This window comes from Sturnira hondurensis, unplaced genomic scaffold, assembly GCF_014824575.4.
Source record: "Sturnira hondurensis isolate 20B ecotype Veracruz unplaced genomic scaffold, ASM1482457v3 Scaffold0004152, whole genome shotgun sequence".
Classification (NCBI taxonomy): Eukaryota; Metazoa; Chordata; class Mammalia; order Chiroptera; family Phyllostomidae; genus Sturnira; species Sturnira hondurensis.
The window spans coordinates 5,673,292-5,690,974 of NW_028076783.1; the positions used below are offsets into that span (position 1 = coordinate 5,673,292).

Genomic DNA, 17,683 nt, shown 5'->3' on the forward strand with positions numbered 1-17,683 from the left:
GAATCGGGAAGGTGGACTCTGCTCAAACCTGGGGCTGAACTCCAGGCCACTCCTGTGATCCTGGCTCCAGTTCTGAGGGCGGACCGTAAGAGCCCCACAGCAACCTTCAGCATTACTAGAGGGGGCAGCCAGGAAGGGGTGGGGGTTGGGGGCAGGACTTACAACCAAGTCCTGTGAGAAGGGGCAGCTGGGATCCACCAGGACAAGCGGGAAAGGGATTTGAGACGGCTCCTCCAGATGGCAGGAGCGTGAGCGGGCCGCACAACCGCGCCTTCGCATGTGTGAAGGGCCTTCCCATGAGAAGGGCCTTCACATGAGGCTTCTCAGGGCCCTACACGGGAGGCAGACACACCTTCCAGAAACCAGAGCAGTGCTGGAAGGAGACACATGAGGTCATGGGTTGGGGGGAGATGGAAGCCATGGCTAGAACCTCACAAAAGGTTTGAAGAAGCTTCGGTAAGAAGGGTGGAGCCGAAGGCCTTGGGAGGAAAGCCACTCCCTTCCGGATGAAGGTCACAGAGATTTTGATAGAGGGGACAGATACCCAAACTTTTCAGATATCCAGTGGCTTGCCAAGGGCCCACGGGGAATTCAGCACAGCACAGCCAGACCACCTTCCTTACACCACGTGACAAACTGGTGAAATGCACCACTGAGGGCACTGGGTCCAGGGGCTCAATAGCAACGCACACTGCAGTGCCTCAGGACAGGCGCTGGAAGCCCTCGGACACCCCGTGCCAGTACCGTCTTGAGGTCAGGCACAAGTTGTCTCTTTGAATGAACAGACTTTCTCAGAGACCAGGCTGGAGAAAGACAAGCTCTACAATTTTTTCAAGACTCATCAACACATCTACAGGATCCAAGCAAGGAGTGCTCAGTTAGATTGGTGCCAAACTCCAAACGAATATAGTGATGTTCACTCCTCAGGGGCCAGGCACCACACTCCGGACTGAGGGAGACTACACTGAATTTGGTTACGAATTCCAGGTACATGATTAGCCCCATGGACAGGAGAGCAAGCCTGATCTGATTCAGGCTTCAGGCAGCTCATAATATTGGCCAAGCATAAGTAGAGATGGGGCTAACCAAAGAGGGGACGTTGTGGCATTGTTAGGGAGGGAACCATAAATTCCTACTGATGAGACTAGGGAAGGTTCTAGAGAGGAGCAGCCATCTGAGCTGGGTCTTTTCTTTTCAATACATTTTACTGACTATGCTATTACAGTTGCCCACTTCCCCCCCTTCACTCCCCTCCACCCTGTGTATCCCCTCCCACCCACATCCCCCCCTTTAGTTCATGTCCATGTGTCATACATGTAAGTTCTTTGGCTTCTACTTTTCCCATACTATTCTTATCCTCCCCCTATTTTCTACCTACCATCTATGCTACTTATTCTCTGTGCCTTTTCCCCCTCTCTCCCCACCCACTCCCCTGTTGATAACCTTCGCTGTGGTCTCCATTTCTGTGGTTCTGTTCCTGTTCTAGTTGCTTGCTAGTTTGTTTTTGTTTTTGTTTTAGGTGTGGTTGTTAGCAATTGTGAGTTTGCTGAGCTGGGTCTTAAAGCTGAACTCCAGATTTAGCACTAAGCGTAGAGTCAGAGAGGCTAAGAGAACAGTCTAAAGCGAGGGCCTAAATGTCTCGAGCATCTGGGCAATGGTGGGTATTTCTGATGGGCAGGTTAGAATATGGGAGGACTTAGGTACCCAGATTAGGGCCTGGAAATGTGCTGTGTCTGCTGAGGGGAAGGGAGCAGTGACAGAATCAGGAGCAGGGAAGCAGATCCCAGGGGCGGAGACATGAGGTTTGGAGGCAGGCAGAGTTGGCACCACTTAGAAAACATGTGACCTCAGGCAAGTTACTCAACTTCCTGTCTCAGTTTGCAAACTGGGGATGTCACCAGTATCTTCCTTCACTGAATCTAAGGGTTTTTTTAATATATTTTTTTTTAATTTATTTAATTATTTTTCAAATACAGTTTTTTGTCTATTACTCCCATCCCATCCTACCCCCCGTGGTGCCCCCCTCCCTCCCATTTCCACCCTTCTCAGTTGTTGTCCATGTGTCCTTTATATATGTCCCTCTAAATCCCTCCCCTATTTCCCCTGAAATTCCCTCCCCTCGTCCCTCTGGTCACTGCCAGCCTGTTCTCTATTTCAGTGTCTTTGGTTATATTTTGCTTGCTTGTTTTGTTGTTTAGCTTCCTGTTAAAGGTGAGATCATATGGTATTTGTCCTTCAATACCTGGCTTATTTCACTCAGCATAATACTTTCCAGTTCCATCCATGCTATTGCAAAGGGTAGGAGCTCCTTATTTCTCCCTGCTGCATAGAATTCCATTGTGTATATGTACCATAGTTTTTTGATCCATTCATTTACTGACAGGCACCTAGGTTGCTTCCGATTCTTGGCTATTGTAAATTGTGCTGCTATGAACATTGGGGTGCATAGGTTCTTTGGGATTGGTGTTTTAGAGTTCTTAGGATACAATCCTAGCAGTGGAATTGCTGGATCAAAAGGCAGGTCCAATTTTAGTTTTCTGAGAAAATTCCATACTGTTTTCCATAATGGTTGTACCAGTCTGCAATCCCACCAACAGTGGACCAGAGTCCCCTTTTCCCCACACCCTCTCCAACATTTGTTGTTTATTGCTTTGTTTATGATAGCCATTCTCACTAATGTAAAGTGGCATCTCATTGTGGTTTTAATTTGCATCTCTCTGATAGCAAGCAATATTGAGCATCTCTTCATGTGTCTCTGGATCCTCTGTATGTCCTCCTTGGAGAAGTGTCTGTTCAAGTCCTTTCCCCATTTTTTAATTGGGTTAGTTGTCTTCTTAGAGTGAAGTCGTGTGAGTTCTTTGTATATTTTGGAGATTAAACCTTTATCTGAGGTATCATTGGCAAATATGTTTTCCCAAGCTGTTGCTTCTCTTTTTATCTTGATACTGTTTTCCTTAGCCATGCAGAAGCTTTTAATTTTGATGAGATCCCATTTGTTTATTCTTTCCTTTATATCCCTTGCTCTAGGGGACGTATCAGTAAAAATATTGCTGCGTGGAATATCTGAGATTTTCTTGCCAATGCTCTCCTCTAGGGCTTTAATGGTTTCACGGCTTATATTTAAGTCTTTTATCCACCTTGAATTTATTTTGGTGTATGATGTAAGTTGGTGCTCGAGTTTCATTTTTTTGCATGTAGCTGTCCAGTTCTCCCACCACCATTTGTTGAAGAGGCTATCTTTACCCCATTTTATGTTACTGCCCCCTTTGTCGAATATTAATTGACTATAGAGATTTGGGTTTATTTCTGGGTTCTCTGTTCTGTTCCATTGGTCTATGTACCTGTTTTTATGCCAGTACCAGGCTGTTTTGATTACAGTGGCCTTGTAATACAGTTTGATATCAGGTATTGTGATCCCTCCTACTTTGTTCTTTCTCAACATTGCAGCTGCTATTCGGGGTCGTTTATGGTTCCATATAAATTTTTGAAGTGTTTGTTCTATGTCTGTGAAATATGCCATTGGTACTTTAATAGGTATTGCATTGAATCTGTAAATTGCTTTGGGTAGAATGGACATTTTGATGATGTTAATTCTTCCAATCCATGAACACGGTATATGTTTCCATTTATTTGTGTCTTCCTTGATTTCTTTCTTCAGTGTTGTGTAGTTTTCTGCATACAGGTCTTTTACCTCCTTGGTTAGGTTTATTCCCAGGTATTTTATTTTTGTTTTTGCTATATCAAATGGGCTTTTTTTCTTTATTTCTGCTTCTGCTGTGAATCTAAGTATTATAGGACAAAATGCTTAACATAGTTGGCATTGTGAATGCTCAAGAGAGAGTAGATACTTATTTCACCATCACTACTAAAAGGGAAGATCTTTCTGTCGTCTCCCTGACCACAAGCCTACCTTTGTTCCATGGCCCAGATGGAAGGATGTCCCTCCCCCCAGCTCGGCTAGGGAGAGGCTAAATATATTGAGACAGTGGTTCTCAACAGGAAGAGGGTGCTATTTCCACCATCTCCCCACCTTACCCCCATATGCAAGGAGACCTGTGGCAGTATCCGGAGACATTTCTGGTTGTTGCAAATGGCAGGGTGTGGCTGGCATCGAGTGTGGGGAGGCCAGGGAGGCTGCTGAACACCCTACCGTGCACAGAAAAGCCCCCACAACAAAAAATTACTAGGCCCTAAATGTTCGTAATACTGAGGATGAGAAACTCTGGCCTAAGGAACCACATTGGCCTTCACGCGGCACCACAGCAGCCGGCACCTGGCCTGGGGCAAAAGCACCCTTATGTCAAGAATAGCAGTCATGGCAGACAGTTCGCACATTTATAAAGAGGCACCGTTTTGAATTCTACGTTTGTCAAAGTAAATCTCAGGGTGAGTAAAAAACAAAAGGCAATCCAACAATATAAAAAAGAATAATATACCATGACCAAGTGGGATTTATTCCAGGTAAACCAGGCTAGTTCAATATTCCAAAATAAATCAATATAATTAATCTGCCACATCAAGAGGTGAAGAAAAAAATTGTATGATCTTATTAATTGATGCCGAAAAAGCATGACAAAATTCAACACCCATTCGGGATAAAAAAAAATCTCTCAGCAAAGAAATAGAGGGGAACTCCTATAAAATGCCTACAGCTTACATCATATTTAAAGGTGAAAGACTGAATGCTTTCCCAATGAGATCAGGAACAAGGCTAGAGTGTTCACTGTGCCCACTGTTTTTTAACCAGAAGTTCTAGCCATTGCAATAAGGCAAAAAAAAGGTATACAGATTGGAAAAGAATACAATTATCTCTATTTGCAGACAACTGTCTACATAGAAAATCCCAAGAACTCTAACCAGAAATCCATAGCATTATTGTTGAGTGCAGAAAGGTCACAAGATACAAGGTTAACACTAAAAAATCAATGTCTATACACTACCAATGAACATGTGGCGACTGAAATTAAAAACACATTGCCATTTACAATCACTCCAAGGAAAATTAAATACTTTGGCATGTCTCTAACAAAACATTTGCACAATTAATAACCGGCAAAAAATAATAATGCCACCAAATGCTGACAAGGACACAGAGAAACAGTATCACTCATACGTAGCTGGTATGGTCACTCTGGAAGCTGGTTTGGAAGTTCCTTCTAAAACTAAAAATGGGCTTACTCTACAAATCAGCAATCACACTCTTGGGTATATATCCCAGAGAAATAAAGGTTTCTTTTCATGTAGAAACTTGTACATGAATACTCATAGCAGCTTTATTTGTAATAGCCAGATCTGGGAACCATGCAAATTTCTTTCAATGGTGACCTGTTAACCAAACTGTGGTACGTCCATGTCATGGAATACAACTCAGTAATGAAAAGGGAAAAATAACTGATTCAGGCAATAATTCAGATGATCCTCGAGGAAATTATATCTAGTGAAAGAAGCCCATCAAAAGGATACATACAACACAATTCAATTTATATAACATTTATGAAATAACAGAGACGAAGAACGGATTCTGGAATCCTGGAATGGATTCTTCCAGGATTTAGGGAGACGGGGGAGCACAGAACGTGTGTCTAAAAAAGGTGGCATGAGGAGTCGGTGGTGATGAGCTGACGTGCAGGGAGGCGCACGGGTCTCCTGCACCTTTCTTTGCACCTTCCTGTGAATCTGCAATTACCTCAAACCAAGAAGCTTAAAATTTCTTAAAAAGACTAACTTTTGAAAGAAGACAAGTATTTACACAAATACCTCTTTTAAGAAGATAGACTAATGGCAAATAAACCCAGGAAAAGATGTAGAACGTCATTAGGCAAATGCAAATTAAAACCACAAGAAGGTACCACCACACACCCATTAAGGCAGCGACACTCAAAAGGAGCACAGCGCACAGTATGACACGGACACGGAGCAAGGGAACGTTCGTCGGTGGCTGGCGGCACCCAAAACAGCACAGACGCTTGGGAAAGCAACCTTCCAATTTCTTACACAGCGAGTACATACATATTATATAACTCCATAAACTCCATAATTCCACTCCTGGGTATTTACCCAAGAGAGATAAAAAGTTAGATTTACACAAAGATCTGTACGTGAACATTTATGGTATCTTTTTTCATAACAGCCAAAAGCTAGAAGCAACCCAAACATCCCTCAACTGCTAAATAAACGAATTATGGCTCATCCACACAACAGGACGTAATTTGGCAAAAAGAAGAAACAAACTACTGACACGCGTAACAACAAGGATGAACTTTAGAAGCATTATGTCAAGTAAAAGAAGCCAGACAGAAAGGACTGCGCGCTTAACGGTTTCATTTACATGACGTTCTAGAAAAGACAAAACTAAAGACAAAAAAACCAGGTCATTTGTTGCAAAGGGCTGAGCGGTGTGGGGATGGGATTACCTGCACAGGGGTGCCAGGGAACTTTTGAGGTAAAGAAAACACTCTGCATTTTGACTGAAGTGGTGGTCAAATGACTGCATGCATCTGTCAAAACTCATCAAACTCGACACTTAAAAAAGCAGGTAAATTTTATTATATATAGATTACTCCTTAAATTTTTTTTCAAAAAATAAATGGTGCAGGGAGACCAATAGCCAAGGGTCTAGCAAAGCACACTCAGTAAAGACACACAGTTTCTTACTCAATACAGCAGCAGGCAAGCGTTTGCACTGGGCTGAGTCTAAGGAAGCCAGCCTAACTAGTATAGAGCCAGGTGTACAGTCCAAATTCAGTCCACGGCCACTCAAGTCTATGCCTCCGGCAGTGCAGGGGGCTTGCCTGGGCAGCCCTGGTTACCTGGAAGGAAGCGTTACGACCATTAAGTATGGACGTGAGCAGGAATAAAAACGTGAAGAGGTAAGCAATCTAAAAAGGGTTGAACGCTCTATACAAGGTGGGCAATATACGATTATAATATATGCATAACCAGAAAAACTAGTAAAACTGCTTCTGGGTCTTGGTTTTCTTCAGTTCAGCTAATACTCCAAACAATGTTTATAAGCCCTTCACGCCAGGCACCTTCTAACATTCTAAGTCTCCTAACAATCCCGAAAGGAGACCTCCCTGCCGAAGCTGTAACAAAGAGAGGGAGGCAGCCAGTGCCTTGGGAAGTGTTGGGGTTCTGGGATCACAGGGCGTGCGTGTACATTCCAGTTCTGCCACTTAGTGGCTGGTCACTTGGAAGTCACTGAATTTCTTTGACCTCCAGTTCCAGCAACAATATTGATAACTGACAATGGTCATATATATGCCCTGCCTGCCTCTCTTGGGAAAGTGTTATACTTCAATAGTGTTCTTTGAGGGCTCTGCTTCTGAACAAGTCTAATTCAGTAATCAACAGAGGTCAGTTTCCAAATCATCTAAGGGCCAGTCAGATGGCCTCATTTTTCTTCTTAAGTTCCATAAAAGCAGAAGGGAAGTCACCTCTTCCACTGTCTTGAAATCAATCTTCCCCTTTCAAGAAAATTGGGTGTTACCTCTCATATCAGTAAGGGTCCTTTAGAAAAACAGAACCAGTAAGATGTATGTATGTATGTACACATACACACACACATATACATATACATATAGATTGATTCCCAGGAATTGACTTAAGTAATTGCTGGGGCTGGCAAGCTGGAAACTCTCAGGCAAAAACAGATGCTGCAGTCTTGAGGCAAGAATTTCTTCTTCCCCAAGGAAACTTAATTTTGCTCTTAAGGTCCTTCAACTGATTGAATGAGGCCCACCCACATTTTGAGGATAATCTTTTATTTAAAGGCAACTGATTGTAGACTTTAGCCACATCTACAAGATACCTTCACAGAAACACCTAGGTTACTGTTTGAATGAATAGCTGGGTTGTTCAATACTGTAGCCTAGCCACACTGACACATAACACTAACCACCCCCTGAGTGTGTGTGGTCCTCCGATACTCACAGAAAGGGTGAGAAAAGCAGACAGGACAGCAGGACTGGCTGGCAGGAAAACTGCCGCCCGGCCCTCTTCTTTGGGACACTCAACCCCACAGGTGGTTCCACTGTTCATACTACGCCCCCAATCACGAGCTCTATGAAATAAACTAGAAACATTCTAAGATCAAGTAAGGGGATCTCAGTGACATTTTTTTTAAAAAGTGAAAACAAAGACACAGACCACAACCTTCAAAAATAAAAATTAAATTCATTTATTGAAAAGAAAAAGTTTAACACATGATCCGTGTGCAGAAGCCCAAACGAAATCTTCTACAAGCTCCTGCACAATCCGGCCCTGCACAGACCATGCAGAGCACACATTCATGTGGTCACACGACACACACAGCGCTGTGTGGTTATCGAGACCTGCCGATGGCGGGTTTTATACTCCTCTTATTCACACACCCACTGACATGATTTACAATAGTCACATAATCCTATTGGTCACTAAAACAAAATGGCTTCCCCAGAGTCACCTTGATTTAAATGAAAAACCACAGCTTATGATAGGCACCCTCCACCCTGATCTGCCACCCCACCCCCTACACTCTGATAACCTCATATCAGCACCATTTATGTCCCCGGCAAGGGAAAGACCCAGTGGTACAAAGCACAGGGAAGAAATGCAACAAACTGATTCTGTTGGAGCTAACAGCCCTGCAGCCCGCAGGGCTAATTGCCTAAGAGTACCGACCATAATTGCAAAGATAAACCACACTGTCTCTTCTTCCCCTCACAGTCCCGGAGATTTGTAATGTACTTTGGAAAATTTAATTCTGCGGCAGACTTGGAGCCGACTCCCTCATTAGCAAGCCGTGCCTTTGGCACTGGGTGTCTCCACGGTGAGGATCCGGGGCCGTGCTCTGGCCGGGGTGAATGCTGCGGCCTGCTTAGCAGCTACGAAATAAACCCACTCATACAGACCCACCTGCCATGAACAGTGAGTACAGAAAGCTGTAAACAGATCCAGACTGAGATTTTGCACTTCAAAAACACATGAGGCAAACATGTAGTGTTAAACAGAAGTGACATTCTATAATTTTGGGAGAAACTGGAGGGGAAAAAGCAAGACAGGAGCACAGGGGAGGGTAAAGATTTCCCCACACACCTGTCTGGTGGGGTCACCACTTCACAACTGCTGGGACTGCACATTCTACTCTTGTGAAGGCGGAGAGTCGTGAGCACCAGCCAGCGGGTCCGGCTGGGGAGGTGAATGACAGGGCAGGGCACAAGCTGCTCCACTACGACAACGTGCCCTGCGCTCACGTGTATCTGGCCAGGGTTTGCGCAGATGCAGGGGTCCTAGCAGCTGGACAGCAGCACACTATAAATAATGTCACTTGTGAATGGTGACAACTTCTAGGCAAATTGAATAGAACATGCCAGGTCATGCTCTTGCCGGCCAGCACCTGCATTTAAGGGGAGGTACACTGCCGACAGGGAGCTGGACACTGGCCCCCAACAGTGGCGTTTGCAGGTCAGAACAAGTGGCTCTGAGTAGCTACCTCTGAGCTAATAAGAATCTGGGGCTGCAGGAGGAGACTGGGGGAGAGACACAGAGCCTAACAGTACTAAGCCAGAAAACCCAGGATTTGCCTTTGGCTTGGCAGATGCAGCCTCACACCACAGAAAGCCTTTGCTTTGTTGCTCCTGATCAGACTCCTGCTTATGCTGGAGCTTTTTTCCAGGGACTGGAGCAAGGCACAGGAAGCGGCTGGGCAGCTGGTTCTGGTTCCCAAAGAGTGGCGAGAAGACACCAAGGGCTCCCTGACTACAGAAGACCCGGAGGCAGCAGAAGGGGAAGCTTCCCTCAGTGGGCCCAGACAGCTGCTTCCAGAGGAGGAAGGGCTCCCTCCCACTGCCATCCTTTGACTGAGCCCTTTACTCAACGCCAAACTGCAGTGCAACTGCACAACCAAAAGGCCCACTGACTGGGTTCACCTTGCCTGGTCTTCGGAGTCAGCCAGGCAATCAGACTGTCAAGTCAGGAGCACAGAAAAGAGATCAGAGGGAGAGCCAAGCCAAATTAGCTTCCAGAAGCCCCCAAACCAGAGCCACCTCACCTATACACCACATTCTCTGGGTCAGGGATCCTGAAGCAATAGCCTGCATTTAGCTAAGACTTGGGGCCAGAGGACTAAGTCTTAGCTAAAGAGTCTTGGGGCTAAGACTTTAGCTCAGTATTGTGCTACCTACCCCTCAAGTTCCAGCATCAGAGTCCCAGTGTGACTGCCCACCTGGAAAGGATGGCTTCGAGTAGCTCCCTGCACACACAGAAGCTTCCCCCACATAAGCTGTGGGCAGGACACACACCTGGCCCACTTCTACTGACGTGCACCTTCTCACCCTCAGGCCCACTGCAGAGACTGCTGGGGCCCAGGCTTGCAAAGAGGAGATGACAATTCCTGAGCCCACTTTGGTAATTTCTATATAAGCCTGAGGCTTCAGAAGGCAGGGCTGCTGCCACCTCCAGCTAGAATCTTGGTTATATAAGCACCTGTTCAGGACCACCAATGAGCAGAAGAAACAGTAGATGAAGAATGTCCTTCTCCTAAGAGAGACCAAGTCACCACTGATCACATCTTCCTAAGTAAATTGTTAGGGAACTTAGGAGTCACTACAATGAGAAAGTTTGGCTTTGGAACAGAAAAGAAAAAAAAAAGCTGGGGCTACAAAGGTGGGTCAGAGCCCTTAGGAGCTTTGGTAAAACACAAAACCAAAAAAGCCCTGATAAAGTTGTACTGCTCTCCCAACTTGCAGGGCAAACTATAGCTCCGGGTGTGGAAGCCAGAGCCTGGCGACAGGCGTGGAGGACAGCAGGACCCCACCACATATGCACAGACACACACATACATGCACACGGCCCAGGTGGGAAAGAGCCAGCGATTAATGCCCTTCTCAGTGCTTCCTCACAGCTGGAGGGAGGACGGGGATGCCAAAAGCAAGGCAGTGTACCATCCTCTGCCTTCTCTGCAGCTTCTTCCCACACCTGAAGGCTGACCTCAAGGTGAGCCAACCCTGAGGCTACTTCTGACACTCAGGGGGAGGGACAGGCATCATAATTAGTGTTTAGAACACAGGGGACTGACATCCCAACTAAGTGGCAACTTTAGAGTCCAGGTCTTGGAGGCAGCCAGACGGGGCACTGTGTCTGCCCTACCGCCCGCTGACTATAAACAACCAAGCACCACACTTAGTGTCATACCAGCTGCTGGAAATTCTCTGAACTTAATTTCGACGGTCTGTGCACACCGACCTCACGGTCTCGCCCGGGGCAACAGTGTGGGCATCTTCCTGGCACGACAGCAACTGAATGCTGCCATGCTGTTTGCAGGCCAGGGACTGAGGCTGAAAAAGAGGCCTGAACTCACAAAGCCACCATTTCATAAGCCTCCCATGGGCAGAAAGGTGCAGCCATCCATTCCTTTGGCCTAGTGCACTAGCAGATATTTCCCGAGTCCTTCCTATCTACTCAATATGAAATCAGGCTGGGCCATGGGAGGCCAAGTCCAGGCCTCCCCACAGAGGGACACGTTTAGGTGATCCTGATTAAAATCTCAGCACACGAGGCTTAGGACCTACACAGACATTTCCTGGAACAAGTTTCTTCTCAGCAGGAGAGGCTGATACAAGTTGACTGATGAACGAGTAATTCACAATAATCTCAGATCAGGAGAGTTGAAAAACAAAAGCTGATTTTAAATAAAATAAAATATAAATGTTTTCAATTGAGGCAGCAATTGATGTCTTTTGGGAGCTAAAGCAACTAAGAACACAGTATTGTGACCCACACAAGGAATTCAGAGAGCAAAAGGTGTAGCCAAGGGTCACAGCAAGCCAGAGAGCGTAAAGATGAAGAACTCCAGCTGTGGGGGTTAAACTACTAGGTACGTCCAGACACCTGCTGGAGACTTGAGGTAAAATATTTGGGATAGGAGAAAGAGATAGGCCCGACTTTATAAAGAGAGTGTTCTTACTTATTTAGTCTAGGCCTGGACCAGAAAATGAAATGCTAAAATTTTTAAATAAAGTGAGCTGTGCAAAAAGAATAATTTCGGGGAGGTGGATCAGAGGAGAGAGGCAGGTAAGAGGCCTCTCTTACCTGGTAAGAGGCAGGTAAGAGGCAGGTGTGATGTTAGGTTCTGGTTAAATAAGCACAAATGAACGATGATGGCACGTCCACTAAAGGTGCCTCCGGCATATCTGCTAGCCACTCTCCCCCTGCCCTTAGTCCTGCCTGGCCCAGGGAACGTAGGTGCCAGGTACAGGGCTTCCTGAACAGCAACCTTGCTTTTCCCAAGAGCCTGGACCCTCCCCAAGGCTCTGGGGCCAAGTGCTAGGGAACACCGGGGGGTGGGGTGGGCAGGGGCAGGGGATATTCCCAGACGGCTATGCAGAGGCGCTGGTGGAGTTGACAAAAATGGGAGCACTGCTTGGCTGGATCAGCTCATAGAGAGACTCGTAGGTCCCCACCACAAAGCCCACAAAGCCCAGGATGCTGATCAGGGCGTCCTTGGCGATGGCGAGGGGACTCATGCCCTCCGAGTAGTAGGTGGTGATGTCCAGGAGAGGTGGGATGATCAGCGCCAGGGCACTGCTGCTCACGGAGCCCACCAGGGAGATGACAAGGTCCAGGCGGGGGATGACGATGGCCAAGATGCCTGCGGGAGAGAAGACATGGATGTTCAAGACTGCCCAGAGCTGGAAGGGACATCCTCACTGTCCTAAAAATTTAGCAAGTGTCCTCCTCATAGAACATAGAGCTCCAGAGAGACTTAGTCATTGTCTGGTCCAATCTCTCATCCCACAGATGAGAAAACGAATGCCCAGAAGGTGGAGGAACCTGGGTCTTGCTGCAAGATCACCAAGATCACTGGGACTGGCTCCAGTCATCTGGCTTTCAGCTTTCCTACTGCCACGTGTGATTTTCATCTTCCCCCCCAAAAGGAACCAAACGGCATTCCAATGCATTCTGGTTCTACAAAGGAGAGAGAGTGTGGAGCAAAAAAGGAAGTGGACCATTTCCGAGTGACTGCTCACTGTCTTCCCACTGAGCACACCTCCAACACAAGCATCTCCTCTACCTGACTGATGAGAATCCAAACAGGCAACACCTCCTCCCGGAGTGACGCCACGGTACACTTGGTTTCACGGAGCACAATCCCGCAGGGGAAGCGGGAGTAGCTGTGTGCAGGCTGAGCGCGCACAATGGCCGCGTCCCTGTGCCAGCACAGGCTAGTGAGTGGCCCCCACACCCAAAACTCCAGCACGGGAGTGTGTGAAGAAGGTAGGGATGGCAAAGATGAGCAGGGCTGCACTAGGATTGGCCACCAGCTTCCTCACCACCCCAAGGACTGCACCTCCGTCAGGCTGCTCAGACAGCTCGGTTTAAAACCAAGGGGAGGAGGCCTCACTGGCCACATCGATCCAGTGCCCGTCGATCCCACCATTCCGTCTAACTCAGCTTTCCACTGGAGGTGAAGGCCAGTGTTTCCCAAGTTTATCAAGGATTATGGGCTCTGGAATTAGGCTCTTGTGTTTGAACCCTGTCTCTACCTGAGTGACGCTGGGGAAGTTGCGGCTCCTTTCTACTCCCCAATTTTCTTGTTGGCAAGATGAGAATACCAACAGCTCCTACATCACAGAGACGTGGTGATGATTAAAGGAGGTTACACGGCACTTAACAAAAGGCCTAGTGGGTGACAGGCATGCAGTACGGTTAACACCATCAGCATGAGGGTGCACTCTGCGCCCCTGACTCGTTAGTACGGAGATGCATCATAAAGACTGCCTTCCCCCCGCCCGCCTCCAACTGGAAGCCCTCAGCATTCGAACAGCAACCCAGGTCACATAGTTACCTCCCTGAGCCCCAACGAGTCACATTTGCCACGGGGATTTCAGTTCTAACTTCAGAAAGCAAAAATGCAGTCAAATTACTTTGAGGAAGGCGTCACACTGCTGAGACTGTCAGAACATCTGAGTCCAGTGCAGCCAATTGACCCTTCAGAGGGACTGTCTGCATCGATCAACTGGTCGCTGCTTCTTTAGCTGAGCCTCAGACGAAAGTCCTGGATTGCATTTAGAGGCCGGGTTTCACAAGAAACACTTACTTTTCGACTGGAATACCACTCCCTGCAGTAAGAGGAGGCCCGTGGGAAATGAGATTTATTAGGGAGGAGCAGATTCACATCTCCCGTCTCACACTTACTAGTCACAAGCTATTGAAATTTAAATGCATTCAGTTCCTCATTCACACTGGTCACATTCCAAGGACTCACCAGCCACCTGTGCCTAGTGGTTACTGTCCTGGACAGCACAGTCCCAGAACACTTCCATCACGGCAGAACGTCTAGCGTCTGGCCGACTGCACGGCCCACACTGCACTCATGGAGCTGAACTTGCCTGTGCTCCATGGGTACGTAACTCCACAACAGGATTGTCTCCCACTGAGAGGGGCCCAGAGAGGTTGCATGATATAAAGTGACTGAGCTGGGACTAGAACCCAGGACCTCAAGCCCCTGGTACAGTTCTATCACGAACTCAGTTAGTAAGAAAACAGAGACAAAAGAAGGGAGACAGGGCATCGGACTGACCAGAAAGATCCTGTCTGTGAAGAACTCGGGGAGTCAGATGCTGGGTGGGCTCGCCAGGGAGACACCACAATGGTTTGGCAGAGAACCCTGCACACAGTCAGCCCTGACCTCTCTCTGCTTTGGAAAGAAAATAGCACCAGTGTTTTGAAGCCTGATAACAACAGAGAGTGCAGGAGTCCTGTGCCCCAGACTCGGCCTTGCCACGGTTTCACAGCCTTGGAGCAACCCTGTCCTCTTTCCTTCCAGTGACCAGCCAAGGCAGCGCCTTCACTGTTCTGAGGTTGTAAGAAGCTCTACAAAAGCGTAGCCACTTAACACCAGTCTGTTTCAGCCCTCATGTATTTCCAAGTAAACGGAGTTAGTGGCATTCCTCAAATCTTCAGGGTTGAAGCTGGAGGTAAAGTGTCTGTAGCTGATGACAAACGGTATCCTCATCATGGACAGCCTCGTGCTCAACGAGAGTTGATCTGCTGTGTGTCCCGGAATAAGACACTTGCCCTCTCTGGGGTCTGCGTCTCCACCAACACAGGAGTGTGGTTGAGAGTTCAGGCTCTGGACTCAGAACCTAGGTTCGTACCCCAGGCCCACCATAAACCAGTCAGTTACTTCCCCTCTTTAAGACTCTTATCTGCCCTACTGCTGAATAGGGATGGTCAAATGTAAAGATTTTAGAGAAGTACATAGGGAATGATTCATAAATGTCAACTAGTATAATCACCATCCCCGTTCAGTAGCAGACTGATCCAGGGTAAATTGGCTCACCATTCTGGGACTGTTTACCTGTGAAATAGGTGACGGTACTAACACTGATTGATTGCTGAGGTCTCACCCACCTCTGCGTTTCCAGCAACTATACAGTACAGATTCAGTATCTTAGGAATGTGTTCTGGGATATGTCCCCCACCTCACTGTCAACTGGAAAGCACCGTGTGCCGCACAGCAGAGCCATGGGACTCCTCTCCCAGAACACGGTAGCTCCCAGCCCACCTGGCTTTGCACCAGCAAAGGGAGCGTGCGTCACTCCCCTGGTCTCTCCGGCTGCTCCAGCCCACTCAGGGAGGCCTTCATCAGGGCCAGTGAGTAGCGGGGGGAGGCAAGTCAGATAACCTGCCTGAGGGCTCCCACCTCCGAGTCTGTCATTTCCTATCCATCGCTCACACTAACCCGAAGGACAGATGGACATTCACGATACAAGTGGAAGTCAAGTCAGATGTGCTCCATGCACTCTGCGATAAGAACCAAGTAGAAACAGAAACAGAAGCTTGTGTGATCGGAATCTTTTCTCAGATTGAACAGAGAGATGTTTTACTTTATCATGATATTTTAAAAGCAATCTAAAAATTTGTTGTTTTTACTACAAAGGACATACAAGATAAGCATGCTTAACAAAAATATCCTTAATAACCCTGGCTGGCGTAGCTCAGTGGATTGAGCGCGGGCCTGCGAACCACACGATCGCCGTTCGATTCCCAGTCAGGGCACATGCCTGGGTTGCAGGCCAGTTCCTTGCAGGCTAACTACCAGCAGGGGACGCACAAAAGGCAACCATACATTGATGTTTCTCTCCCTCTCTCCTTCCCCTCTAAAGATAAATAAATAAATAAATAAATGTCCTTAATAGATATTTTTAAAATATATATATATATATTTTATTGTTGTTCAAGTACATTTGTCTCTATTTTTCTGTGTAATAGATATTTTTTAAACAGGCCAATTTTTTCTCTTAAAGCCAGGACCATGGGGCTGGAAAAGAAACAGCCTCCTCCTGCCCAGATACCACAACTGAACCCTAAATAAAGCTTGTGACTGGAGAAAGGTAATGGGAGAAAGCGAAGGGAGCAGGCCTCCCACTAATATGGGGAAGAGAAAGAGGAGGCCCAAATTAGCATAAGCCCCCAGGGCTCGACATTAGGGATATGTGTTTTGCCACCATGCCATATGTGGCTAACTTGTTTTAACTAATTCCAGAGGCAGGAATCAGGTACTTAGGAAAGATATGAGAGCAACTAAAACCTTTAAATGTAATTATGAGTTAAAGCCCTCTAGAAAGAAAAACTCAAGAAGGTAGAGATCTCAAGAAGCACCAACTAGGAATACCCTCTCCCCACTCTCTCCGCACTCCCCCCCAAAACACCCCACAGAACAGGAAGATGGCCAACGCCCAACTGGCAGGTCCACAGCCCCCTGTGCAGAAAGTGGGGGCTGAGGACGACTCAACTGGACCACACGACTGGTTAAGGGGCTCCAATGGTATTACAAAACATCTTCCCTTTGGGTTAAAAGACTACAAAGAGGATGTTTTAACGGCTGAGATAACATGAGGTAAATGGCCACTTGCAGAGAAAGAACTGATTGGGATTCTGGAGTCTGTGGTTTTAGACCAGGAGCAGAAAGAGCGGACTAATACACAAGAGAAGAGAAAGCACTTAAGAGAACACAAACATACTTACAGAAATATGATCTAAAATCATATACCAACCGGATACTTAATAGCTCCTGTGGGTCCAGAAGCTCTTTCTGCTGTTTTTTAAAAGATTTTATTTATTTATTTTTAGGGAGAGGGGAAGAGGAAGAGAAAGATGGGAGAGAAACCATGTGTGGCCTGTTGTGTACTCCCCACTGGGGGCCTGGCCCGCAATCCAGGCGCATGCCCTGATCGGGAATCAAACCTGCGACCCTTTGGTCCACAGGCCAACACTCGATCTACTGAGCCACACCGGCCAGGTCTCTTTCTGCTGTTTTACTATGAGTGATGTTGGTAAAGCCCACCCATGTTATTCTTACATGTCTAGAAATACACCTTTAAATTAATTATAGTCTTGGGCAGAATATATAATTTCATTTAATGGGGGTATAAATTCAAAAAGTAGAAAAGGGGAACACCCTGTATGTCCAATACTAAAGAGTAGTTCAGTGAATACGATCCACCAATAAATGGACCGTCATGCAGTCATGAAAATATTCATGAAGAATATGTATATTCATGATCTAATATGAAATAAAATGCAAAAGACAGAGTTAGTTCTACTATGATTGAAATTACTTTTTTAAAATATATTTTATTGATTATACCATTACAGTTGTTCTATTCCCCCCCTTCATTCCCCTCCACCCGCACACTCC

General features: G+C 46.6%; 1 protein-coding gene across 3 annotated transcripts in view; it reads right to left on the bottom strand.

Annotated features, from left to right (window-relative positions):
* Positions 1-12,084: 12,084 nt before the first annotated feature.
* The window catches only part of SLC36A1 (solute carrier family 36 member 1), a 50,145-nt gene continuing 44,546 nt past the window's right edge, over positions 12,085-17,683 (bottom strand). For all 3 annotated transcript variants that reach the window (XM_037044857.1, XM_037044858.1, XM_037044859.1), the window contains one exon: positions 12,085-12,628. In XM_037044857.1, coding sequence (XP_036900752.1) covers positions 12,357-12,628 — 272 coding nt within the window. In that variant the 3' untranslated portion in view covers positions 12,085-12,356. The remainder of the gene's footprint in view (positions 12,629-17,683) is intronic.